The sequence below is a fragment of the Patagioenas fasciata genome, chromosome Z (assembly GCF_037038585.1).
Source record: "Patagioenas fasciata isolate bPatFas1 chromosome Z, bPatFas1.hap1, whole genome shotgun sequence".
In the NCBI taxonomy this organism is placed as follows: Eukaryota; Metazoa; Chordata; class Aves; order Columbiformes; family Columbidae; genus Patagioenas; species Patagioenas fasciata.
The window spans coordinates 24425456-24449149 of NC_092560.1; the positions used below are offsets into that span (position 1 = coordinate 24425456).

Consider the following 23694-nt stretch of genomic DNA (forward strand, 5'->3'; position numbering starts at 1 on the left):
CCGGTCTGATGCCGGACGCCCGCCCGGCCCCGCTAGGCGAGGAGTGACCGCTACCGGCGCACGGCATAACGCACACGACGCTCGCCACGCGGCAACAGCCGGGCGGCGATTGGGCCCCGCCCCGCCCCGCCGCCCCGCCCCCCTCGCCTCCCCCTCCCAGTGACTCGCCGGGACCACGCCCCCCGCCCTCTGTCTCCGGGGTGCCTGGCGAAGAGGCGGCCGGGACGCTTTTTGACCCTCGTCCGTTTCCGTAACGTGCGTCCCTGCGGCGCGGCGCGCGGCCCATGGAGCGGAGCGCGGCGGTGCCTGTGCGGCGGGTGCGCGCGGCCGGCGGGCACCGAGAGCAGGAGCGGCGCCCCCCGCCGCGGGAGGACGGCGACCGCGACGCCGGCGGGCAGAAGTGGGGCGGGCCGCGGCGGCGGCCGCTGGCGCTGCCCGAGGCGCAGGTGGCGCCGCTGGTGCTGCTGTACCTCCTGGCGCTGCGGGCACTGGCGCAGGTCGCGCACCGGCAGCTGCTGAACTCGCCGTCTGGCGCCGGGCCCCCCGACTTCAGCGCCCCTCGCGCCAGGTACGGTGGACGGGCCGGGGTTGCCCCTATTGGCCGGGCAGCGGCGGATGGAGAGCCGCGAGCGGAATCCGCCGGGGTCACCCCGCGGGCGGCGGGGCCGCCGTTGCCGTTCGCGCTCCGCGGGGTCCCGGCAGTGGAGACTGTGGCGGTGGTCGGGCCCGACTCTGCGGCGGCCGAGAGGCGCCGGAGGTGCCGCGGTGCGGGAGCTGAGCCGAGAGACCTGTGCCCCGGGCAGGGGGCTGTGCCTTGGGTGCCGCGGCAGGAGCCCAGAGCTCGCTTGGGTGCTCGCAGAAAGCAGGTGAAAATAGTTCGAGGGCTCCAGCTTTCGTAACGGCTGCCCCTTAAAGGGGCTGATTCTTAAAAGTGCTTTACTTTCCCTGGTGTCAGGGAAAGTTTCTTAGCAAAATTTTAGTCGGTGTGGATCTTGCCAAGAGTGTTCTTATCCAGACATTCCTGGAGGAGCGTGTATGCGTGTCCAGAACCTTGCTGAAGACAGAGTCTTCATCTTCTCCATTCACTCTTTTGTTTCTTTTTGGGTTGATATGTTCAATCAGAACACTGGTAGTTTGGTTTGATATCATGACAGGGAGGATGGAGAGACCTGAGTAAAGATCAGTGCTATATCCCCACTACTGTAATGCTCTTTGGCATCTTGCCGACAGTTACTGTGTAACTGACTTTAATCTCTTCCACTTACTGTGAATTTTGAAATAGAACAAGGTGCTGAAGTGTTACAGTTGTACATGAGTTATGTGGTAAATGTTAAATGTGTTGATGCTGAATGTGTAATTTGTTTCTTACAGGGAATATCTTGACAACTTAACAGCAATTGGGCCCAGAACAGTTGGAAGTCCAGAAAATGAAGTTTTTGCTGTTAACTACCTCTTAGAACAAATTAGGGCAATAGAAAGAGAAAGCACAGATGCTCACAAGGTGTCTGTAGACATACAGAGGCCCACAGGCTCCTTCAGCATTGACTTTTTAGGAGGCTTTACTAGTTACTATGCAAACGTAACCAATGTTGTAGTGAAGCTGGAACCCCAAAATGGAGCTGAGCATGCGGTGTTATCCAATTGTCACTTTGATTCCGTACCAAATACCCCAGGTAGGTCCGCATGTTCATTCTGCTTTTCTATATATTACACAAGCCACAGAGTTTGTGTCACTGTCTTCTCATGCCAAGTAGCCTTACAGCCATGTGCTAGAATACTGCATGTGTCAACTAGTCTGCTTGATTTCAGTGAGATACAGTAGAGTGACAGGTTGGTCCTATTAGAGTCAAGATTTCACTCTTGCTTTCTGTTAGGCAGCAAATTACAGATACTATATTTAGATTTCTAGAAAGTTTAGTTGGATCTGACTTTCTTGTATTTTACTGCTTATGCATGTAGTTCATGTACTGCTTCTACCTGGAACTCAGGTCTTTCCATACTTACGTACTGATTTAACCCTGGCTCTCCTTTCACAGGATGCTTAGTGCCAGAAGCTGTTACCACCCCCACTAACTGGTCTGTGTTTTCCCCACCCTTTGCTGATACTGCCAGAAACTGTTACCACCCCCACTAACCAGTCTGTGTTTTTCCCACCCTTTGCTGATACTGTGCTTTATCTGAAATTTTTAGGATGATATCCTTAAGCTATGCTGCCTTTTTTTTTTTTTTTCTTTTTGTACCTACAAGGTTTCTGTCTCAAAAGACTCTAGTGATCAAAGATTAAGGTACTGTTGCCTTGGTAGTGTGTACCTCTTGCTGCTACTTTCACTCTCAGTATTGCATACTGTCTTATTCTTGTCACCTTGCATATTTATAAATCTAATCATGTTATGTAATTATTGCAGCAAGGGTGTAAACAGCTTTGTAAATACATGGTTTTAACATGTTAATACTTTCTCTGTGTGCTTGTGTTACAGTCTATGACTACATGGCTGCCTAAATCAGATGTAAATCTGTTATGTCTGTTTAAACCAATAACTTTTATTTTTCATAGCTTCACAGCAAGGCAGATAAGTGATTAATCTCACTGAAAACTATAACAACTTTTCTGCTATGTTTTTGACATAGCACAAGTTGGATAAAAGAACTCAGTGTGGCTAAGAGTAGACGTCCAGTAAATTCGAGTAGGAATATAATAAGCGTTTAAATCATCTGGTTGGGGGGCGCTGCTTTTTGGAAAGCTTTTGGCAGAGCAGGGCATTAATTTCTGAGAACCAAATTAGCGAACAGTGTATTGGAAAGAATTTGGTTTTACTTATTTAAGGTACTTCCATACTGTAAGCTAAGGCTAAGATTTTGACTGAGATATATGGTTGTATCCAGAATCTGCCCTTTTCATTTAAGGGTCAGATATGTCTAAATTTTGCCAAGTTTCATGCTTTGGAAAAGCTGATTTTTTATGTGTAAATTAAACAGTTTTAGCAGCTAATGAGTCTGTCCTAATAGCGGATGATGGCCTGCCCACACTGTCATTGTCATCTCAATGCACGTTGATATTGTCTGTGCAACTCAGGCCAAAAGGAATGAGGTTAAATTTCTCTGTTTGCTCCCAAATTTTATTGATTAGAGTGGGGTAGGGAGATGCTAGAGTTTGCACCAAAGTGGGGAAAATGGGACAATGGGAGACCTTGACAGAAAGATGGATGCTTAATCAAGATATAAAAATGGCAGACCATGGGAGAAGGTGCGAGGAAGGGGGAGGAAGTATAGAACAGGGTTGGATGAGGAACTCAAAGAGAACAGACAGTTGAGCTCAGAGCAAAAGGGTTTTCTGCAGAGAAAGAAGTGTGGTGGAAAGCATCTTATCATGAAAATGCTGTGTTATAACATATCCTTGCATTTTAAGAATGTTTTAAAGGTGTAAATTCTGTTGTTTCCTTTGCTTTATTTTGCAGTCTTGACCTTATGTTACTTTGGGATTTTGTGCAATTAAATGCATTGTAACAGTGTAGAATGCTTCACAGTGACTTGTGAGAATATGTTTATTTTTAAAAATTTGAGTACAGTATAAGTGAAAATTATGTCCTTGCTTATCCATATTGTTCTTAGCAAAACAGATAATGATCACTTTGCTTGCTTAGTAACTTTGTTAGTCTGCTTTTCTTGAACAGTAATATTTGATCTGATATCTTGTACTCAACTTGCTTGACTTTTCAACATTATTTTCCTTTCTGCTATTGCTTTTAACTAGTACAGAAGCAAGGTACAGACAATAGCAGAAAATGTACTAAAGCTTTACATATTTGTATCTAATTTAGATGAAGTGACTGCGATAGCATCAAGCTTTTTTCTTCTGTAGTCTTTGTTGCAATTCTGTGCATTTATTCTAAAGTATACTATTCTGCTGATTATTTTAAGGTGCCAGTGATGATGCTGTTAGTTGTGCAGTGATGCTTGAAATACTTAACACTCTTTCAAAATCATCAGAACCCCTGCAGCATGCTGTCATATTCCTATTTAATGGTGCAGAGGAAAATATTTTGCAGGTAAGAATATGCCAGAATTATAAAATATAGATCAAAGCTGTGTATTAAAATTCAGACAAAGAATAAATACAAGCCATATATACACTTAATCCGTTGAAATGTTAGTTAAATGCCAGTCTTAACATTCTGAGGAAAATGTACTTGATTTCAACAGGAAAAATACACTTAGATTAAGAATATCGTCTGTATTAATTTATTTAGAAGATTTGAATTTTCTGTATCTGTTTGTATAGTAAGTGATCTTGCTACCTTGTCCAATCTTGATTTATGATTATACAGGATGAAAGAATATCATTTAGGCTGGTATGGAAGTTACTTGACCTGTATTTTTTGTTTGTTTTCCCATCAAGGCTAGTCACGGCTTCATTACACAACATGAGTGGGCCAAGTCAATTAGAGCTTTTATTAACCTGGAGGCAGCAGGTGTAGGAGGAAAAGAACTTGTTTTTCAAACAGGTACGAGCATGCATTATGTCCAGTTTCTACACTAGGATAATTTGATAATGAACAATGTAGACTTGAAAGAGTTTTGAAAGTGACTCATAAGCAAAAGATAGGAGAACCTCTGTGCTTCTTTCCCCACCCTGTGCAGCAGATAAGTTGCTCTCCATCTTTAGATACATGTAGGCTAAAGCATTGCCACAGAATTTGCCTCATATAGGTGGCAAGCCTATGTAGAACAGAATTACGGAAGTTGTATTTCCCTTTTACATCAAGGTAATAGGAAGAGAAACAGATTGGATATCTCTGACATGTCTCATACCCATGCTTTCATATGCTTTGTTTAATTTTCACAGTAGTTCTTTCAAAATCCTTGCAGGGAGGTGTTTGCATCAAAACTCTAATCTGCTGCTCAGGAAGCCGCAAAACTTCTGGTTTGTAGGCTGCAGTTAAGTTTCTGCTCTATCCTAGTTGGACTGCAAACTTCCTTCTGCTGCTGGAACTGCTGTATTGTCTACTTGTACTGAATGCTTCAGTGGAGAGACTTTTCTCTGAACATCATAGACAATAAGTTGGAAGCTCTGCTAATGGTTGTGACTTCTCCAATAGTGCTGGGTCTTTTATGAGAGATGGCTTATCTGCTTTGCCACTGAACACTCAAGGTGTCAGTGGTTTTTTTTATACCCCAAGTGTAACTAATTCTTTCTGTCAAGTGTGAGGGATTCAGCCAACACAAATGAATTTAGTATGTGCACTGTGGGGCAGCAGCATTAAACTTTAGTGAGTTCCTCTGCGTTGTTACCATAGAGATACATATCTTAAGTGAAGTTTAGGAAGTCTTTGTTGTGAACTTTCTACTCATCTTTCGTCAGGACCTGAGAATCCTTGGTTGGTACAAGCATACATAGTTGCAGCCAAACATCCCTTTGCCTCTGTGGTGGCACAGGAAATATTTCAGAGTGGTATTATCCCAGCAGATACTGACTTCCGTATCTACAGGGACTTTGGTAACATTCCAGGTATGTTATCAGAAGACACGTCAGTGTGCGTTACGCAACAAAGTGCATTACGGGAACAAATTTTACTGCTTTTTTTCTAAGGCAAGAGCCTTTAGATTTGGCTTGTTGTGTAGTTTGTTAAAAATGTTTTTTGGAGACTGCTGTTTTCCAGAAAGAAACTACATGCTAGAAAAGCTTCCTAAAAATCAGGATAACAGTCCAGGCATTAACAATACACTGTTAAATTTTTTGCTTTGAAACATTTTGGTAATGGTGCTAATAACTTGCCTGTGGGAATTAAATGTCTGTATCTAATGGATAAACCAAAATAATATATTTTTTTTAAAAAAAACAGTGACTTAGTAATTAATGCATTTTCATTATTTTTTCTTCTTTTTTTTTTTTTCCCCTTTTGGTCATAAACAAGCACAAGACAGCAAGGGAATGGGTTTTGGTTTTGCTGATCTGTTTACAGTTTGCTGTCCATTCTGCAGAGGATAACCAGTGGAAAAAAATGTGTAAAACACAATGCAAACCCAAGTCAAAGGAGTCTCAACTGCTGTAAAACTCTTGCTGTCAGACACAGCTTGTCATTGGAGTCAGTTTCAAGAAAAGTGATATTTCTGAGTTGATTATTTGAATCAAACATGTAGATGTATTCTGAACTGTTTCAAAGTACTCTTCTAGTCTGAAATAAAGTAGGTGATTTTGTACAGGGTGTTCTTTATTTGTTTGGAATCATAACCTGGATCATAAAAGGTAAATTAATTCTCACTTGCCTTTGTTTTTTCTGAACAAATAGAAATGAAATATGTGAGTTAAAGAACTAGTTTGTTAGTCTTTGTCCACTGGTAGAATTGAGGTCTCTTTCATTAAACCTCTGCAAAATTGTGAGGATTCAGATTGCAACCAGCAGCTTTTTCCATATGCAACTGAGGGGTTGTGTGTTTGGGAGACATTGAATGTATAATTTATCTTGTAGAAAACCTTTTTTTTTTTTTTTGCAAATATTTTTTGTTTATTTTTCCAAGTTAGTTAGACTTTTAAATGAAGAGTTTTCAGACTGACTGTTAGACTGACAAATTAGAAGTAAAAATAACACACGTAGCATTTAGAGAAGAGGTTTCTGTAGTTCCACAGTCCTGCTTTTTATTACTTTTCAGTGTGGATCTCTATTTGTGTTTTACTAGCAAACATTTGGAAAGTGTCTTGGACATCTTTTTGAAGCTGACTTGATTGAGAATTTTAATATGTTTCTCCAGCATAAATCAGTTTGTGTACAGATGTCGTGCAAATCAATACATTAGAAAGGACAGATATTTGAAAATGTTTTAAAAGTGTCGTTTTTAAAATATACATGGAATCTCAGTTAGTCATCTTTCTGCAAACCAGAGTATTTTGTTTATCATTAAGGACAGTGAGCGGGCTACAAAGTAGACCAACATGTTGTGTGAAATGTATCTGAGGCTTATACATACTTGTTTCGAGGTTTTAGGTTTGCATAATTTCAAACATGCTTTTTCTCTCTCTGTAGGAATAGATTTGGCTTTTATTGAAAATGGCTACATTTATCACACAGAGTATGACACATCAGACAGAATTTCAACAGATTCTATTCAGAGAGCAGGTTGGTATTTCAAGAATTTGATAATTTACTAAAAAGTAGTGTTGTAGCTGCTTTTTCATTTTGCTGTACAACTGTATTCGCAAGAAATTTGTAGTTTTATTTACAGAGTTAGAACATGCTAGACATGTTCTAAAGAACAAGGAATTAACTGAATGCATGTCTTTAAAATACAAAGGAAATATGTTTGATCAACTCGGGAAGATAAACTTTATCACTGTTCAGTGACACTGATTTGAAAGTAACTGTGAAATCTAATTAGGGTTATAATGTAGCCATCGATACTGAGAGAAAAGGAACACAGAGCACTGTAGAATCAGGTAAGTCCCTTTATTGATGAATGTTCATCATGAGAAGCTTACAGTTGAGTTGGTGTCACAGAGACTGATCTGACAAGATATTTTTCTTTTAGAATGGATCTCTGTCAAACTTAAGTGGTAGCACACAGGCATTGGATATACAGGACTTAATTTCTACTAAATTTGAGCTCATAGCAGGTTATTTGACAGATTGCAGTAAAGAAAATTACAGTAAGACCTTTAGTTTCCCAGGAAAAACTAACATAATCCTACATGCCTCCAGGATTTTTGACTGTTTCTTCCCTCCTTGCGCTTATAAAGAAGACAGCTAGAGTGTTAAACATGTTCTTGTGCCAAAGCAGCTACAAAGCAAAGTACAGTTACAAATTTGTGTTGGAAAGCTGATTTTACTGTTCATGGTGATTACATGGAGACAGCTTTTCAACCAGTAAGCACATTTACAGACCAAGTAAAAGCAACATGAAAGTTGTTCTCACTTGATTGCATATGTTTGGGCTGTATTGTGGAAAAGCAAAAGGTGGCTGGTACCTGTAGGCTGTGAAGGAAAAGAGCCTCCTTGTCTCCCACCTGACAGTCATCTAGGCAAATCATAGTCATTGGAACATTGAGGGGTTACTAGTGGCAAGGAGGAGAAGAGGAAGGTTGAGAAATCATAAACTCTTCTGTGGGTTAACCTTGAAGTCCAGTGCTTTAATATCAGACCTGAAATGGCAGAAAGCTTGAGTGCTCCATACGTTGCTATGGTATTTAAATACATGAAGTTTCCCAAGTATGTTTATTTTATTGACAGCTGTTTAGATTAGCTCTTGAAAATACTATGTTGTGCATACAGTCAAATACCTGTTTCAGAATAATGAGTTGTATATTCACATATTTGAGGATATTTTAATGCAGTTTTATTTTTAAGGATGCTTATATTTAAAAAAAAGCTGTGTACTGTTTCTTCAACCCTGATGTTATGTTGTGTGTCGTCTTTTTAATAGGTGACAATATTCTAGCAGTTTTAAAATACCTAGCAACATCAGATAAATTGGCTAAATCTTTTCAGTATCGACATGGAAATGTTGTGTTCTTTGATGTATTTGGTTTATTTGTCCTGGCTTATCCTGCTCGAGTTGGCATCATCATGAACTATATTACAGCAGCAATTGCTTTTTTTTATTTAAGCAAAAAAATATTACAGCCCAAAACCAGAGGTAAGTCTAGTTCTTAAAGAAATCCATCACATTAACTCTTTAATAGCAATTACTATATTAAGAAGTGTTCAGACAATTAAGGCCTTTTTTAGATAAACTTCAGAAATAAATTTTAGCTGTACAGCATGCCATAGGAGTTGCTTTGTGTTTAAATCTCTCAACTGTGAATAATTTTGATGAAGAAAGACTATCCTAGGCCTGGATGTCTAGCATTTAGGAATCACAGTTATGTCTTGTCTCTTCTCATGAAGGTAAAAAATTAAATCTCTTAAAGATCTGACAGTGGAAAAAAGTGGCTTAGTATCTATATAAACTCTATTCTGTTAGCACACCTGGGCTTTCAGATCATGTTTCTTTAACACCTGTCTGTAGGCAGGAGCAAATAAGAAAAGAACAAATGGGGAAAAAATAGTAAAACTTTATCGAACAAAGGGTGTAAAACAATTTAAATTGGCTAGCTAGACCTTTTCAGTTATGTGTACAAACATATGTGTTTCTTTGTTTTTTAAAGTCAAAACAAACACCCCCCTCTCACTTCCTACCCCCAAATCCAGCAAACATTTTTTTGAGTAAGAAAAAGTTACAAGAAAAGTTTTGTGGATAGTGGAGTGGCTACAATGATTCCCTAGAGACATTTTTACTATTGGGAACATGGTAGTCTGCAAAATACATGGGTACTCTGGGAATAGATCTGGCAGTGGAGAAGACTGCAAAAAGATTTGCGAAGAAGTAGGTGAAATGATTTAGACCATGCTGTTAAGAAAGCTTCAGAGTGGACTCCTCATGCAGTTTTTTTTTGGTCATTAAAGCAATTATACTGTGGGCTAATTGCCATCTTCATGATAGTCTGCAGTAGAGTACATGACTGTTGAATGAAACTTCTTTTTTCTTCTTTGTAGTTGTTCATAACCTGAAGAAATTCTTTACTGCATTTGGCTTAGCACTGATAAGTTGGGTCTGCACCCTGGCGACGGCCCTTGTTGTGGCAGCGTTTGTCTCTGTCATTGGACGGTCTCTTTCTTGGTACACCCATTTCTATGTTTCTGTGTTTCTCTATGGCACTGTGGCTGCATCTAAGCTCATTCTTGTGCATACTTTGGCCAAGAAGTTACTTTACAAGGTAAGCTTCACTTCATTGCTCATGATGAAAGCAAATGTACTGTTTAATCTGTGCAAGACTTGATTTTTGCAGTGATTAAAAAGATGCAAAAGGTTTTCTGTGTTGGAGAGAAGTATTTAAAATGTTGCTGTAAAAATTGCATCGTCTTAGCATAAGGATTGCTGTACTAGATCAGAGTTGAGAGCTTTGTCAGTTAAGGCTTTCTCCTTGCTCATGACCTGTGTGTCATGAACTGCTTCAGAAAAAAGACTAAAGCCTGGTGGAAGGCAGTATAAGGTACTATTTCTTTCCCTGTCTGAACCTTCCCTTACTGGCATTATTTCAGTGATAAGAATGAGAACAAGAGCTGAGGAATTCAGGTTTTTTGATACCTTTCAGTGTTCCTGATAATCGCAGAACCTACATGTGTACTCAAATGTTCTTTGGATCTTAGCAGATTCCTGCTTCCGAATGTACTTGTATGATGTGTTCACCAAATTTAATAAATTATTTTGATATGCATCTTTTAATATTTTTAGTCTTTATCTAATTTATCATTTACATTTTGTTGTGAAGCTTGGAATTCCAGTTATCTCTGGTTTATTCTGTCCTTTTATTATGTGTATTGTTTTGGTGATGTCATTTGTATTTTAAGCAAATGATTTTTTTTTCTGATGGTTCATAGGAGAAATTTTTTTGTTACATCTATCAGAGTTTCTAGTTCTGTCATGTCCTCTTCTAATACAGCATCTGTGCTATACAGAGCTTTCTAAATGGAGCTGTTGTAAAAATCTGAGCAGTCACTTTTCCCTGTATGATTATTCTGATTGTTAGTTGCTTTGACCACAACTGGAGATGAACAGAGCTCTTGATAGCCCATGTTCTTTTCTGCAATAGGTGAAGGTCATTTAGGTCCCTGCGAGGCTTGGTGAGGATTTGATATGTTACCTTTCCATTGCTGTAATTTGTCATGATTACTGTCTATCTACCTTTTTTGTTTAGAGTTCTTTTTTATGGACTAACCAACATGATTTAACTTGCATAACCATGTCATAATTTTAGCTGATGAAAATAAAAAATGTTTAGACGGTAGTTTAGTGGGTTTTTTTTAAAAACAAATATGGCCTTGAGGGGATCCCTTGAGTTATCTGACAGATGACACTCTTCCAGGGCAGAAGTCAACTACTTGAGTCTGTTGGGTTTAGGTATTAGGCACAGTAATATTTAGTTACTCAGCTTGCTGTTGCTGATCTTGTCAGCCATTTGCACAAGCTTTGGGTAAGGGAATTTAGGAAACACAAGTTGTCAGCCAAATCCAGCTTCATCCAAGTATTTGAACAAGTTCAAGAACTTACTGAAACTTGATTGTATGGAAAGTTCTGGGTGGATCTACCGTGCATTATCTGGAAATGGGATTTTTTTAATTGTTTGGGAAAGGGGAGTGTTAGCTGGTATATGTATGTTAAGACATACATGTGTGTGGTTGTGTCCTTTTGTGGAAAATGTGAGCCACTTATAAAATAGTTGCTATGTTACCATTTTCTAGTCTTTCGGGGGAGTGTACTTTCGCTAACTGTTCAGCCATTACAGGTTCTGGATCCACTTCTTGCCTGCTGATTGTCTGATCAGCAGACTAATCGGTACGTCATGAGTCTCCTGATTTTCTTGCGTGCTGCAGCATGCAGTACACCATACAGCTTATGCTGCCTCTGTAACTTAGTTGTATTAAAGAGTTACATCAGTTTTTGGAAGCTCATATCTTACTTGGCTATCATAGGCAGTGCCGACGTGTTTTCTGTTGGTGGCTCAAGATTTTGTGAATTAATAAACTTTTTGTTTTGAAACAGGTTTGGCAACTCAGGTTTCTCTCCTGACTCTCTTATTTTTCTTATTTCGCCTCCTTTCTTTCACCTCCAAACTGAAGTAGGTGCTTTCACACAAGCAATGCTTCCTGCAAGCAGGATTCATGGTTAAGGATCTTGCACTACAAACACTGCATCATTGCCCATGTAACTTAAACCAACAAAAACCACAAAAACAAACCACATTTTTGATGGTTAAATTTCCTTATTTTTGAAAATATATCTGGTATGATCTGACTCATGCACGTTTTTTCTTCAAAACAAATAATATACTTCAAAAAGCAGACTTCTGAAGTGACAACTGTGACACATAAGTAGTGCATAGCTTTTTTATAGGCTTCACAAATACCAGTGCTTTTTATAAAAAGGCCCTATTTGGCTGTGTACCTCTAACATCAGCCTTCCATCTTCTTAGTGTTGTCATTTATACATTCCCTTTCTCCCTCCGCCCCAGCCCATGTAATCTCCTTTTGAGGTTATATCAGAGTAGGTTTTAAAAATTATTTAAAAAGTGTACTGTTATGGGTTACTATAAATGGTAAGAGAATGGTGAGATGATGCTCATCAAAATTGTTTTGTCCAAGGAAAACAATTATATACCAGAAGTGAAGATTTTTCTAACCTTTCTCATGAGATGTGATACATGGAATATGCTCAGTAATTAATCAAGTTGCTTTTTTTGTTGCAGAATATGAATGAGCAGTGTCCGGGAGATATTTTTTTTGACGCCTCATTGATGATTTGGACTGTAGCATTGGCTGTGATTACTCATCTGGGCCTTTGTTCAGCATTCATTTGTACGTTCTGGGTAGCATTTCCTTTACTCACTAAGCTGATGATCCATAAAGAATTCAGCCAAAAAGGTATGAGTTTTGAGGGGAGGAGGGTTGTATTTTTAAACCTCTGCCCATGCTATTGTATATTGGATGTTTTCCTCCAAACTTTTATTATTTAAACAAAATAAATTCCAGACATTGTGTTTTGGGTAGTCAGAGTACATGTGCAATGTTTCTGTCACAAGAAAAAGTGGTTTTGAACTAAAGACAATTTAAAAGTATGGAGGAGCTTTTAAAAACCCCTGTAAAACATCCTGTGTTTTAGGCTAAAACTAATGATACTGTGTGAGATTATTAATAAGTGATCAGGTACTTTAATGGGCAGTAAAGGTTGTTAAAAAAAAAAAGATGTAATATTTAAACAGTGTTTGGGACAGAACACCTGTCTTTTTTTCTTTTCCTGTCCCCCATAGGTGCAACAATGAAGTTTGTCATGATGTACATGCTGGGAATGTTTGTTCCCTATCTGTATATGATGTATCTTAGTTGGACTGTATTTGAAATGTTTACTCCTATCATGGGACGAAGTGGTTCAGAAATTCCACCAGATGCAGTGTTGGCAGGATTAATTGTGGTCATGACTATAATTCTGTCATCCTATTTTGTAAGTAGAATTTCTAAGTGTTTAAAACTTTTAAACCTTTCCTTGAGTTTAAAATCAATGTTTTTCTGAACACTTTAAGTTAATGATATGTTGACAACACCTTAAATGTTACAGGAAACTTATAGGAAACGTGTCAAAGATTTCATGTTTTAACTTACTCAAAGAAAAGAAATTGAAGCAGGGGCTACAGAAATGTATCTGTTCTATGATGTAGTAGTAAAGATTGATGTAAAATATGCATTTAATGCTGGAATTTGAACAGGCATTCATTTTGGGTGAAATATGGTATATGGGTAAAAAATACATAGCCTACACTTAAAAAAATTCTAGATCTGTTGTTCACAGGTGTTTTAGGAAGGGGAAATTTTTGGAAGCTCCAGGCAGTACTCACTTTATTAGTTTTGGTTTAAAATACTGAAATTACAAAGAAGTGTCTTGTGTCAGGTACTACTGACAATGCTATCTTCTTAATGTACTTCCAGTTCCATAGTTGGATTTTAGAGTTATACAAATAGTGTCTTATTTCTAAATCTTGCCACTTTATAACTGGGATGTCTTTTTATTCTCTAGATTAACTTCATTTACCTTGTCAAAAGTACAAAAACGACGCTAATAACTTTAGCTGCTGTGTTTGTAGTCACTCTGATTCTCGTTTGTAGTGGAATCTTCTTTCCTTACAGTTCTGATGAGGCTAATCCAAAGCCAAAGCGAGTCTTTCTCCAGGTAAGAAAAGCCTTACATATTGTATTGCCTTTATTTGTTGCAAGAGTGTTTGGTTTTTTCAAAGCTTAATCCCCTCCTCCTCCACCCCCAAAAAAGAGATTAATCTTCCCTTTCTTGCTTGCTCTAATGATTATTCCTGGATTTGAAAGCATTGCTTAGAGTTTCCCATGTTCAAACCCTGTGTTTGGTTCATCAATGTCAGAAGAACAGATTTTTTTTTTATTGTTTTTTTTTTAGGGGGTTTTAAGTGGGAGAGTTGAGTAAGCAATGGTAATTTAAAAAGTAAAAGTGATGGAAGAGGAGCAAATACTTACAGGCACAATCATTTCCTGAATGTAGGTATTTTGATTCTTTTACATGCGTAATTCTCTATGCGCTCATACATACTCAGATGCGTGTTCCGTGCATACTGAAAATACAGTAGACTTTAAGGACTGACATGAAGGATATTTCAGAACCACTTCTGATTCTTACAAATTGCACAGGCTCCATCATCTTTCTGTGTATTTTCTTTTTCCTACTTTAGCACACGAGCCGAAGATTTCATGATCTAGATGGAAATGTGGTTAAAAGTGACTCTGGTATATGGATTAATGGATTTGATTACAATGGGATATCTCATATAACTCCCCATGTACCTGAAATCAATGACACCATTAGGACTCCATGCGAGGAGCAGGCTCCCTTCTGTGGCCTTCCTTGGATTCTGCCAGTGCATTTCATGTTCCGGTTGGTGTGAACTCTGCTTCACTTTTGCACTTACTGCCAAAGCACATTGGTTGTTTATGCAATCTTGCTTATGTAAGGGAAGAAAAAGAAAGGCTAATCTTGGTCTAAAAGTAAATAATCCTTCCAGTTTAGAAGACACTTGAACTTCTGTCTAGGTTCAGTGTCTTCAGCCAGAATCTCTGCAAGAGATTGCTGGGTCTGCTGCAGGACCTGTCCAAGTTGATGTGTGGAAAATCAGTGTCAGCGCTAGTGGAGAAGAAGTGGAGAACTGCTGCCTTCCAAAGGGCAGTTTAGAATAGGAGTATGTATGTCTCTTCCTTTCTTTCCCCCAGCCCCAGCTGACGGCAGAGGAGGTCTAGAATAGCTTGTCTCCACAGAAGAAAACTAGCTGCTGTGACTATTTCTCATGCCAGAAGAACCTTGTAAGCAAAAGCGTAGCAGTTTTAAGATGCAAATATTCTGACTTGTGTAATTGTTTTGTAAGTTAAGGCAGACAAAGGTAATGAATGAACACACTGACTGTTTTTCTGTTAATATGCCCTTGAAATATTTGTCTAGCCGGAAGGCGCTAATTTTACCCACCTTCTGCCAGAAACAGTAGCTTTTGAGTAGTCAGTTCAGTAAGAGCACAGGCAGCTGTACTGTACAAAAACTTCCTGGCTTCTCATATTTAGTACCTCTGTGTGTTACATTGCAAATTCCTTTTTTCTTTTTGGTCAGGAAAAACTGGTATCTTCCTGCTCCTGAAATTTTTCCAAGAAGCCCCATTCACTTTAAACTTCTGTCCAAGGAGCTGACGCCCTGGAACTCTCTGAGGCTAAGCTTTGAAGTATCTGGTGAGTGACAGTTACTGAAGTTTCTGGTTTGTGATTTGTATTTATTTTTATGCCCATAATAAATTAGGTTTTGACTCCAGTGCTGCAGGTTCTACTGCTGTTCCCAAGAGGTTTTTGAGTTTAGCATGAATTAAGTCAGTTTCATAACATGCTAGAAGCTGTGGGTGTTGTGTTGCAGTTGGTATTTGGGGGACTGATAACGTTGTCTATTTTGAGTAAGCCTTGATCTTTTTATAGCCAGTCCTTTCTTAAGGTCCATTTTGTAACTCTGTCTCTCTCCTACTTCATCATCTCATTTATCTCACTGCTTACAAATAATTGAAGCTTTTTCTGTAGGGAAGACATTTTGGAAGACACAGATAGTAGCATGTTATCTTTGTATTACTATATAGGAAACCAGATGGTTATTGTACCTCCAGCTGTGGATACACTTTGATAGGTGTCTCTGTCTCTGCAGGTCCCAGTCACATGTCTCTGTATGTTCGACCACATGAAGGGTCGGCTCTGTCCACCTGGTCTCTCGGGGATGGGACGCCGGTCGCTAGCGTCGGAGGAGACTACTTTGTGTTTTACTCCCACGGGCTGCAGGCTTCGCCGTGGCACTTTTGGGTGGAACTGACAGTGAGTATCCTGTTGCTCGAAACCCAGCAATTCCTTGGTCTGCTCTGTTGTCACCACTTCTGCATTCCTATGTGAACAATGTCATAATAACTTTCTTAATCTTTGCCATATTTGATAGATCCTAATTTTGCTTCCCTCTTTTAATTTGTCCGTCAACTTTATATTAATCAGCTCACACATGTTTATGACGCTTAGTGCACTAGCTCGCTGAACAGCCAAGGTGAGAATATTTTTCTTGTCTTCATGGTCACAGTCTGTAAGTTTGGATTTCTGTGATCTTCACCTCATAGTTCTTGAGGTTTATCTTTCTTACTGTTATTTCAGAGTTCTTTTTCCTATTGTGGATAGTTCCCTTTACATGAATTTTGTTTGCTTGGTTTTGGGAAATTACAGGGAGTCCTTGGTGGGAAACTTATCTGTCTTGAAGCTGAATAGTGTTGTAAAAGCTTTGTTTTCTAAATTTTCTTTTACGTAATTTTCACTTGGAAGCAAGGCTTCCAGTATTGCCTTTCTAGTTGGATTTATAATCCCCCCCTTGTTAACTTGCCACTGAAGAAATTTTTGCTGATTCATATGTTGTTATTATAGGTTTAACAGTGTATTATTCTTTGAATAAATGTTACAAGAACCTTTGAAAATTCAGAAAGTCGCTTGTTCCTTCCTGGATCAGGCAGTCTAAATACTTTAAATAGAGGGTACTTGATAAAGGCAGACATGAATCTGCAGTGTGACAAGCTTTGCAAGGTTGATGGTGGCAAAGGAAAGTCTTTTCCTCCTGAGGATTCACAATATAAGGATCAATATAAATACTATGTTGGAGTCCACGTCTTCATTTGTCAGCAAACTGACAGATGTAAGCATTGAAGTTAAAACATGTGCAAGTGAAGGTACCATGTCAGAGGCACTGTGATCAAAATACCTAGTTGTAAGTTCAGTTCCCATGGAACTCATCAAGTAATCAGACAGACACATTTGAAGTTAGAAAGTGTTTTAACATAGAGAACCAAGAGCAGCAGGATGAAGTTTGTTGCATAGTTACTAAGAAGTCTGTAGAAAAGTTGATCTGGATTGACCTTACGTTTTAAAGCCATAAACAATCATAAAAGTCTGTGTTTCCCTCTTTTCACTTTCAGGCCCCAGAAACGCATTCTCATGGAATAGTCTCCCTCGCCATAGCAGCACATTACTTTTTTGGCGAAGATCAAAAGTCACCTCAACTCTATGCCTTACTGGAGAGGCTACCAAACTGGACGTTTTCTTCTGGTTGGTCCTGCACTTATGACCTTTTTGTCTTTTAACACTGACAGTATTTCTCTGATGCAGAATGCTGTTGTAGCAAACATGTTTTAACAAGATGCCAGAGACTTTCACAAGAATTAAAAGTACTTTGGCGACAAATGGTGTTTCTTTGGTAGTCTGGCTGCTTAAAGGCTACTGCTCTCTTGGGGATATTGTGATACTTCGTGTCAATGTGAATAAAGTTCACCTTGGTTCTTCCACTGAAATGGCAGAAGTGAAAACTGCATTTGAGGAGGTAACATTAGCATAATATGAGGGCAATTGTAATGAAGGGCCTCGTGAAATTATTTTGATGTTATTGCAAATGTACTTCATGCACATGAGGGGGCTATTGCCTAGCAATCCTGTCTGTCCTAAGGTAACCTTCAGCTAGAAGATGCTTGTTTGTATGGTGGGGGAGTGGAGGTGGCAAAGTCCTAAACTTTACTTTTGTCACTGGATGAAGTTGCTGAAAGCTATGATGCTTGTGTAGGTTGCATTCCAAGTCACTGGCAAATGCACAATGCTGAAAAATCAGTATTTTGATGGAATGTGGTCATTATTTATCTAGATTATTTTTTCAGAATTTGTTTCTCTTAAAAACTTGGTTCCTGCCCTTTTCCCTGTGTCTTCAGTGTTACAACTAGAGTGGGTAAGGTTGACCTGACTAACATCTTGTGTTTTGGTTCCTGTTGGGATCTTTTAGTATCAGCATATAAGCATGTGACTTGCTCTCTTGTATGTAAGAGTGCCAAGTCCCCACTCCTTTACATGAATGTCTTATAATTAATCTACTCTGATTTATTAGAATTGGCTAATTTTTGGTATCTCCTCTGGAGAGACTTTTGGTAATGTGACAGTATAGCACTTTGCTAATACATTTAACTGTTTCTTAAAATACGGTTTGTTTTCCATAAGAGAAAATACCAAGAAGAGTAATTTTAAAAAATATGTCCAGTATCTCTGGATTGCTTTTGTTTTATTTCCACAGAATGGGTTTTATAAATGACTGTGAATCATGTTGAATACCTTCCAGTTTCAGTTGACAAGCTTTGAGTTCAGAAGCCACTAACCTCTTTGTTTTTCTTATAATCCCATTTCTTTTCATTGCAGTGTAGTGGTTAGTTTGCAAAATTCAAAGAACTCTGTGTACCTGAAGAAACTTCTTTATGCTTCATGTACAGATTTAGTATTTTGTTCATCTCATGAGTATTGCCAGATCATATACAAAGCAGATTTTGTGAATGCATCATCAAGCCAAAACCTGCTAATACTGGGAATTTTGCAGGGCATGTGGAAGAAAATTTTGTGACACTTCAATTTTTGTGAGCTGTGATGCACAGCAGCTCCCCAATCAGGTATTTTTCTTTGAATTGTTCTGTAGTTGTGTACCATAGTGGCAAGAACCAGTTTCATTTGTTGTGAGGTACATTCATGAAGACTGTCAGCTGACTCATGGACTAAGGTAAAAGGTTTAATTACTGTAATCATAAAGAACTGGCCATCAGTATCATGAATCCAGTGGGTCTTTCTACATTAACATGTGCATTAATCATAACTCATTTGATTGTATCTGACTTGAAACTACAATCCCTATATTACACATGTATTATTTTTTTAAAGTGCTATTAATGAGTTGAAAAACAGAGTTTTAGTTCATAACTCGTGTCTTGAATCTCAACAAATGTTTCGTACTGTACACTAGCTGATGCACAGCTAGTTAACTAAAGCTGCACTGATATTTACCATCTTCCTCAGTTTTGATTTTTGCTTTGTGTTTTGCCTCTGATTTTAAACTCTGAGAAAGTGCTCTGTGAAGAACTCATACTGGGAGCCAAAAATATAAAAATGCCTGCTAGCAATTTCTGCAACTTCAGTGAAGCAATAACTTTTGCTAACTCAGGATTTAACCTTTATTACATAATTTGATTATCACAGATGTCTAGTTTGTTGTACATTTCCGTCTTTGTAAATAAAGGCAAAATTTAACCAGTGAAGCTTGATTTCCATCATGATTAAAGGCCTACTCCATAGAATCATTTCAGTTGGAAGAGACCCTCAGGAGAATAGAGCCCAACCATAACCTAACTCTGGCACGAAAGACCGTGATCAACACATCTTTTAAACACCTCCAGGGGTGGTGACTCCACCACTTCCCTGGGCAGCCTGTTCCAGTGCCTGACAACCCTTACCATGAAGAATATTTTCCTGATATCCAATCCAAACCTTGCCTGGTGCAACTTGAGGTCATTTCCTCTTGTCCTATCATTTGCTACCTGGGAGAAGAGACCAACACCCTCCATGCTACAACCTCATTTTCTCTAGGCTAAACAGCCCCAGCTCCCTCAGCCATTCCTGATAAGACTTGTGCTCCAGATAGAATCATTTTGATTGGAAACGTTTGAATTGTTTTTATTCAATGCACTGATGTTTTTTTGAAGCTTGGGGTAGAAATACTTCTAAGCATTGCTGTAGTTGGACAGCTGGAGTTAGAGCTATGTAGAAGATAGGCATGGCTAAGTAATGTAAAAATTACCTGAGCTGGGAATTGTTACAATCAGGGCCCTGGCTGGTTGACTGAAGAGTAAGGTTGTTCCTGAAACAAGATATGGTATGAGGAATCACTGGTAGCAAACTAATTATTGTTTGCAAAACTGTTAGTTGAGAGCAAATTTATTGCTGATCACATGTAGAAAAACAGGATGGAAACATTTGCTAATTGTTTTAATGTCCGTCTGCTTCCCCATTCAGTACAAGCAGATTAGTCTTCTGCTACTGTGGTTTATTTATCATAAAAAGTGTTGTGTGTCTTATTCTGTGAAATATACACAACACAAGCAGCTGGTAATTTTAAGGATAGAAGGGCATGGAAGTAGAAAAAGTCTGTATTTTTAGTGGGGTCAGAAAGTGCTAGTTGATTGGAATTCCCCAATGTTCATCTGAAACAATTTACATGCACAACCTTTTCTAAATTGCTTTACACTTCTTTAGTGCTAGAGTTCTTCCCTGATATTTGGTGGTTTTTTGATTCTGTTATATTCTCTATTAACATACCTAGTACTCTGTTATGTGTTTTATAGGTAAGAGAGTTTCAGAAGTAAGTGTTTTATGCATTTAAGCATGTGATTGTAACGGAGGCCTGTACATGTTTGGTTACATGCTCTAATGCAGCTCTAGTACCTTCAGATTGCCTGTCAGGTACAAGCAGGCATTTGCAGAAAGACAGTGTTGGGAGAGGTACAGTGAACAGGAGCATTTCAGCAGTTATACATGAAGTGACAGACAGTTGAGCTGGGCGGAGCCATTCTGTGTTAGCAAGACCTGTCTTTAATGTCTGTTCCATCTCAGGTGGGTTGCAAGTCTGTTGGAAAAACGCTATCCAAATAGACAAGGTCTAACAAGTCAATACAGAGCTAACTGTAGCATGTGGGACAGAGCTGCTGAGGAGTTCGCTTGCATGGTAATGCCATTCATTACTTTTTTCTTGGGAGCTAAGCCAAATCTGGTTCTTGATAATGATCTAGAAGGAGCCTGCAGAATGACCTATCCTAGAACTTGATACACAGTCTTAGTGAAGGATGGTTGAATAGCCACACAACATCAGTAACTCTAAGTGCTGTCACAGAACTGTGTGGTTAGACAGTGAGAATTTGCCCAAGCTGTATCTCTTTCAGAATGGTATGGGAAGGCTCTTCCTGTCTCTGAAGCACTGGGACTACTTTTGCCACAATTATCTTGCAATTAATTATCTTGCTGACCACTAGAATATCTAAACAGTCCTCAGCTGTAGGATAGGAAATTATGCTCAAACAGTAAGTTGGGTCTCTGGCTTTTTTTTCTTGGGGTTCCTCCTTCCTTCAGGTGAAGCCAGCTTATCACATTGTCACAGAATCACAGCATGTCAGGGACCACAGACTCACAGGAATTAGAAGGGACTTTGAAAGATCATGTAGTCCAAACCCCCTGCCAGAGCAGGAACACCCAGATGAGGTTACACAGGAAGGTGTCCAGGCGGGTTTTGAATGTCTCCAGAGTAGGAGACTCCACAACCTCTCTGGGCAGCGTGTTCTAGTGCTCTGTCACCCTCACTGAGAAGAAGTGTCTTCTCATATATAAGTGACTATTAACCTCTTGTGTTCCAGTTTGTACCCATTGCCCCTTGTCCTACAATTGGTTGTTACCGCAAAGAGCCTGGCTCCATCCTCCTGACACTCACCCTTTATATATTTATAAAAATTACTGAGGTCACCCCTCAGTCTCCTCCAGGCTAAAGAGACCCAGCTCCCTCAGCCTTTCCTCATACAGGAGATGCTCCACTCCCTTAATCATCTTGGTGGTTCTGTGCTGGACTCTCTCCAGCAGTTCCCTGTCCTTCTTGAACTGAGAGGCCCAGAACTGGACACAATATTCCAGATGTGGTCTCACCAGGGCGGAGTAGAGGGGAAGGAGAACCTCTCTCGACCTGCTAACCACCCCCCTTCTAGTACACCCCAGGATGCCATTGGCTGGCTCATGGTCATCCTGCTGTCCACCAGGGTCCCTTTCCCCTACACTGTTCTCCAACAGGTCGTTCCCCAACTTACACTGTAGACAACTTCTCGCTTCAGTTCATAATTAAAATAAGGGACCTCTTTTGTACAGTTTCTGGCTAGATTACACATTCATGTATTTCTGTTCATGTAGCAGTGGACCTCAACCTGTAGTTACAGACACTTCAGCTCAAAAATTGTTTACATTGGTTGCTTTGGACTAAAACACACTAGTGAAAAATTAGCTTACTTAGGTTGACAAATGTGATAGTGAAAATTATCCTCAGGAATGGGATTTGACTTAAGTACTTTTGCAAGTATACCTCTGTGAGAGGAATATTTTATTTTTTTTATGGGTAGCAAATAATCCAGCATTGTTGTTGTTTTTCAGAGGCGATCAAGTTCTATATAGGATGTGAACCAGAACAAGAAAAATTAATGATATGCAAATGCTGGTGGAGGAAATATGTCACCTTTCTATGCCATTAAGTGTTAAATGATTTGGTAGGCCAGGGCAGCCAGCTGTATGTGAGATGGATGAGCAAAGTGAGAGGAAACACTTGGAATTTCTATTGGAATGCCATAGAAAATGTCGATCCTCGAATGGTTAAATGGCCTGGTTTTCCTGTGTTCACGTTGATGGCCAGTCTCTGCTGCTCCTTCCTTCTCACACTGTTCACCTGCTCCAGCGTAGGGTCCCTCCCGCGGGTTACAGTCTTCTATGAACTGTTCCAGTCTGAGTTCTCCTTTCAGTGGGGTGGTCCTTCAGGAACACGCTGTTCCAGCATGGGCTCTCCCACAGCCAGCAGTTCCTGCCAGAAAACCTGCTCCTGCAAGGGCTCTCCGTGGGCTGCAGCTTCCTTCGGAGCTCTGCTCTGGTGTGGGGTCCTGCACAGGCTGCAGCATGGATACCTGCTCTGATATGCTCCACACCAGGCTGCAGGGGGACAGCCGGCTTCACCATGGTCTAAAAAGATTTAATTGCTTAGCAACCATAGCACAGCAGTAAGATACTAATATTAAGAATGTTAGTACATCAGTTAATGTATGTGTTTAGTTGCACAGATCCACAGGCTGCGGGGGATCTCTGCTCCAGTGCCTGGACCGGCTCCTCCTGCTCCTCCTTTATGGGCCCGCCTGTCTGCAGGACAATTCCTCACCTTTATTTTTTCCTCACTCATCTCTCTCACAGCTGCTGAGCAGTGTTTTTTGATCCCTTGTTAAATACATTTTTATATTTTTACATATAAGCCAAGCTTGGCTGATGGGCTCACCTGTGGCCCACGGTGGGTCGGCTGCAGCTGTGTGTCTGACATGGGCGGCTCCTGGGCTCTGCTCACCAAGGCCACCCCTGCAGCCTCCCTCCCCTTGCTACCACACCCTTGCCACCTAAACTCAGCACACCTCTTTTCAAAACACGTGCATGCAACTTCAAAGACGCACTAATAAGGTAATTTTTAACTTGGAAGCTTGGTACCTTCATCCTGTAAAACAGGACACAGGGACATGATGTGGCAAACTAAACCAATCTTCATCAGGTAGTTCCTTTGAGAGCTTCTGTTCTTCTGAGACAACCTACTTTGGATTCTGGCAATTTACTGTCTATGGCTTGATGTCAGAAAGAGTTATTCTCCACAGCAGGAACTTCAGTTAAAGTTGAATACATTTGTCTTTTAATTACAGGTATAACAGCAGTGAAATTGAAATACAAAATTAGCACATAAGATTTGCATAGAGATAATTACTACTAGGAAGTACAAACTCCTAAAATTTCACAACTAAAAAGATGTAACTGCTAAACAAGAGTAGCACAGTAGTAAGATACTGATATTAAGAATGTTAGTGTATCAGTTAATGTGTGTGTTCAATTGCACAGATCCAAAACCTGAACAGCAGAAGCTTATCAGGATGGGCTTGGCTTACATCATTACCACAGAACCACAGAAAAATAG

At 39.8% G+C, this 23694-nt stretch overlaps 1 protein-coding gene across 1 annotated transcript; it reads left to right on the plus strand.

Annotated features, from left to right (window-relative positions):
* The first annotated feature begins 249 nt into the window (after positions 1–249).
* ERMP1 (endoplasmic reticulum metallopeptidase 1) lies at positions 250–19210 on the plus strand. Its single transcript, XM_065861572.2, has 15 exons — positions 250–568; positions 1372–1673; positions 3919–4046; positions 4397–4502; positions 5360–5506; positions 7020–7112; positions 8413–8625; positions 9525–9745; positions 12275–12449; positions 12836–13026; positions 13597–13749; positions 14276–14478; positions 15199–15314; positions 15772–15935; positions 17069–19210. Exons 1-15 carry the CDS (start codon positions 285–287, stop codon positions 17231–17233), a joined length of 2661 nt encoding a protein of 886 aa, XP_065717644.1. The 5' UTR covers positions 250–284; the 3' UTR covers positions 17234–19210.
* Positions 19211–23694: the final 4484 nt, after the last annotated feature.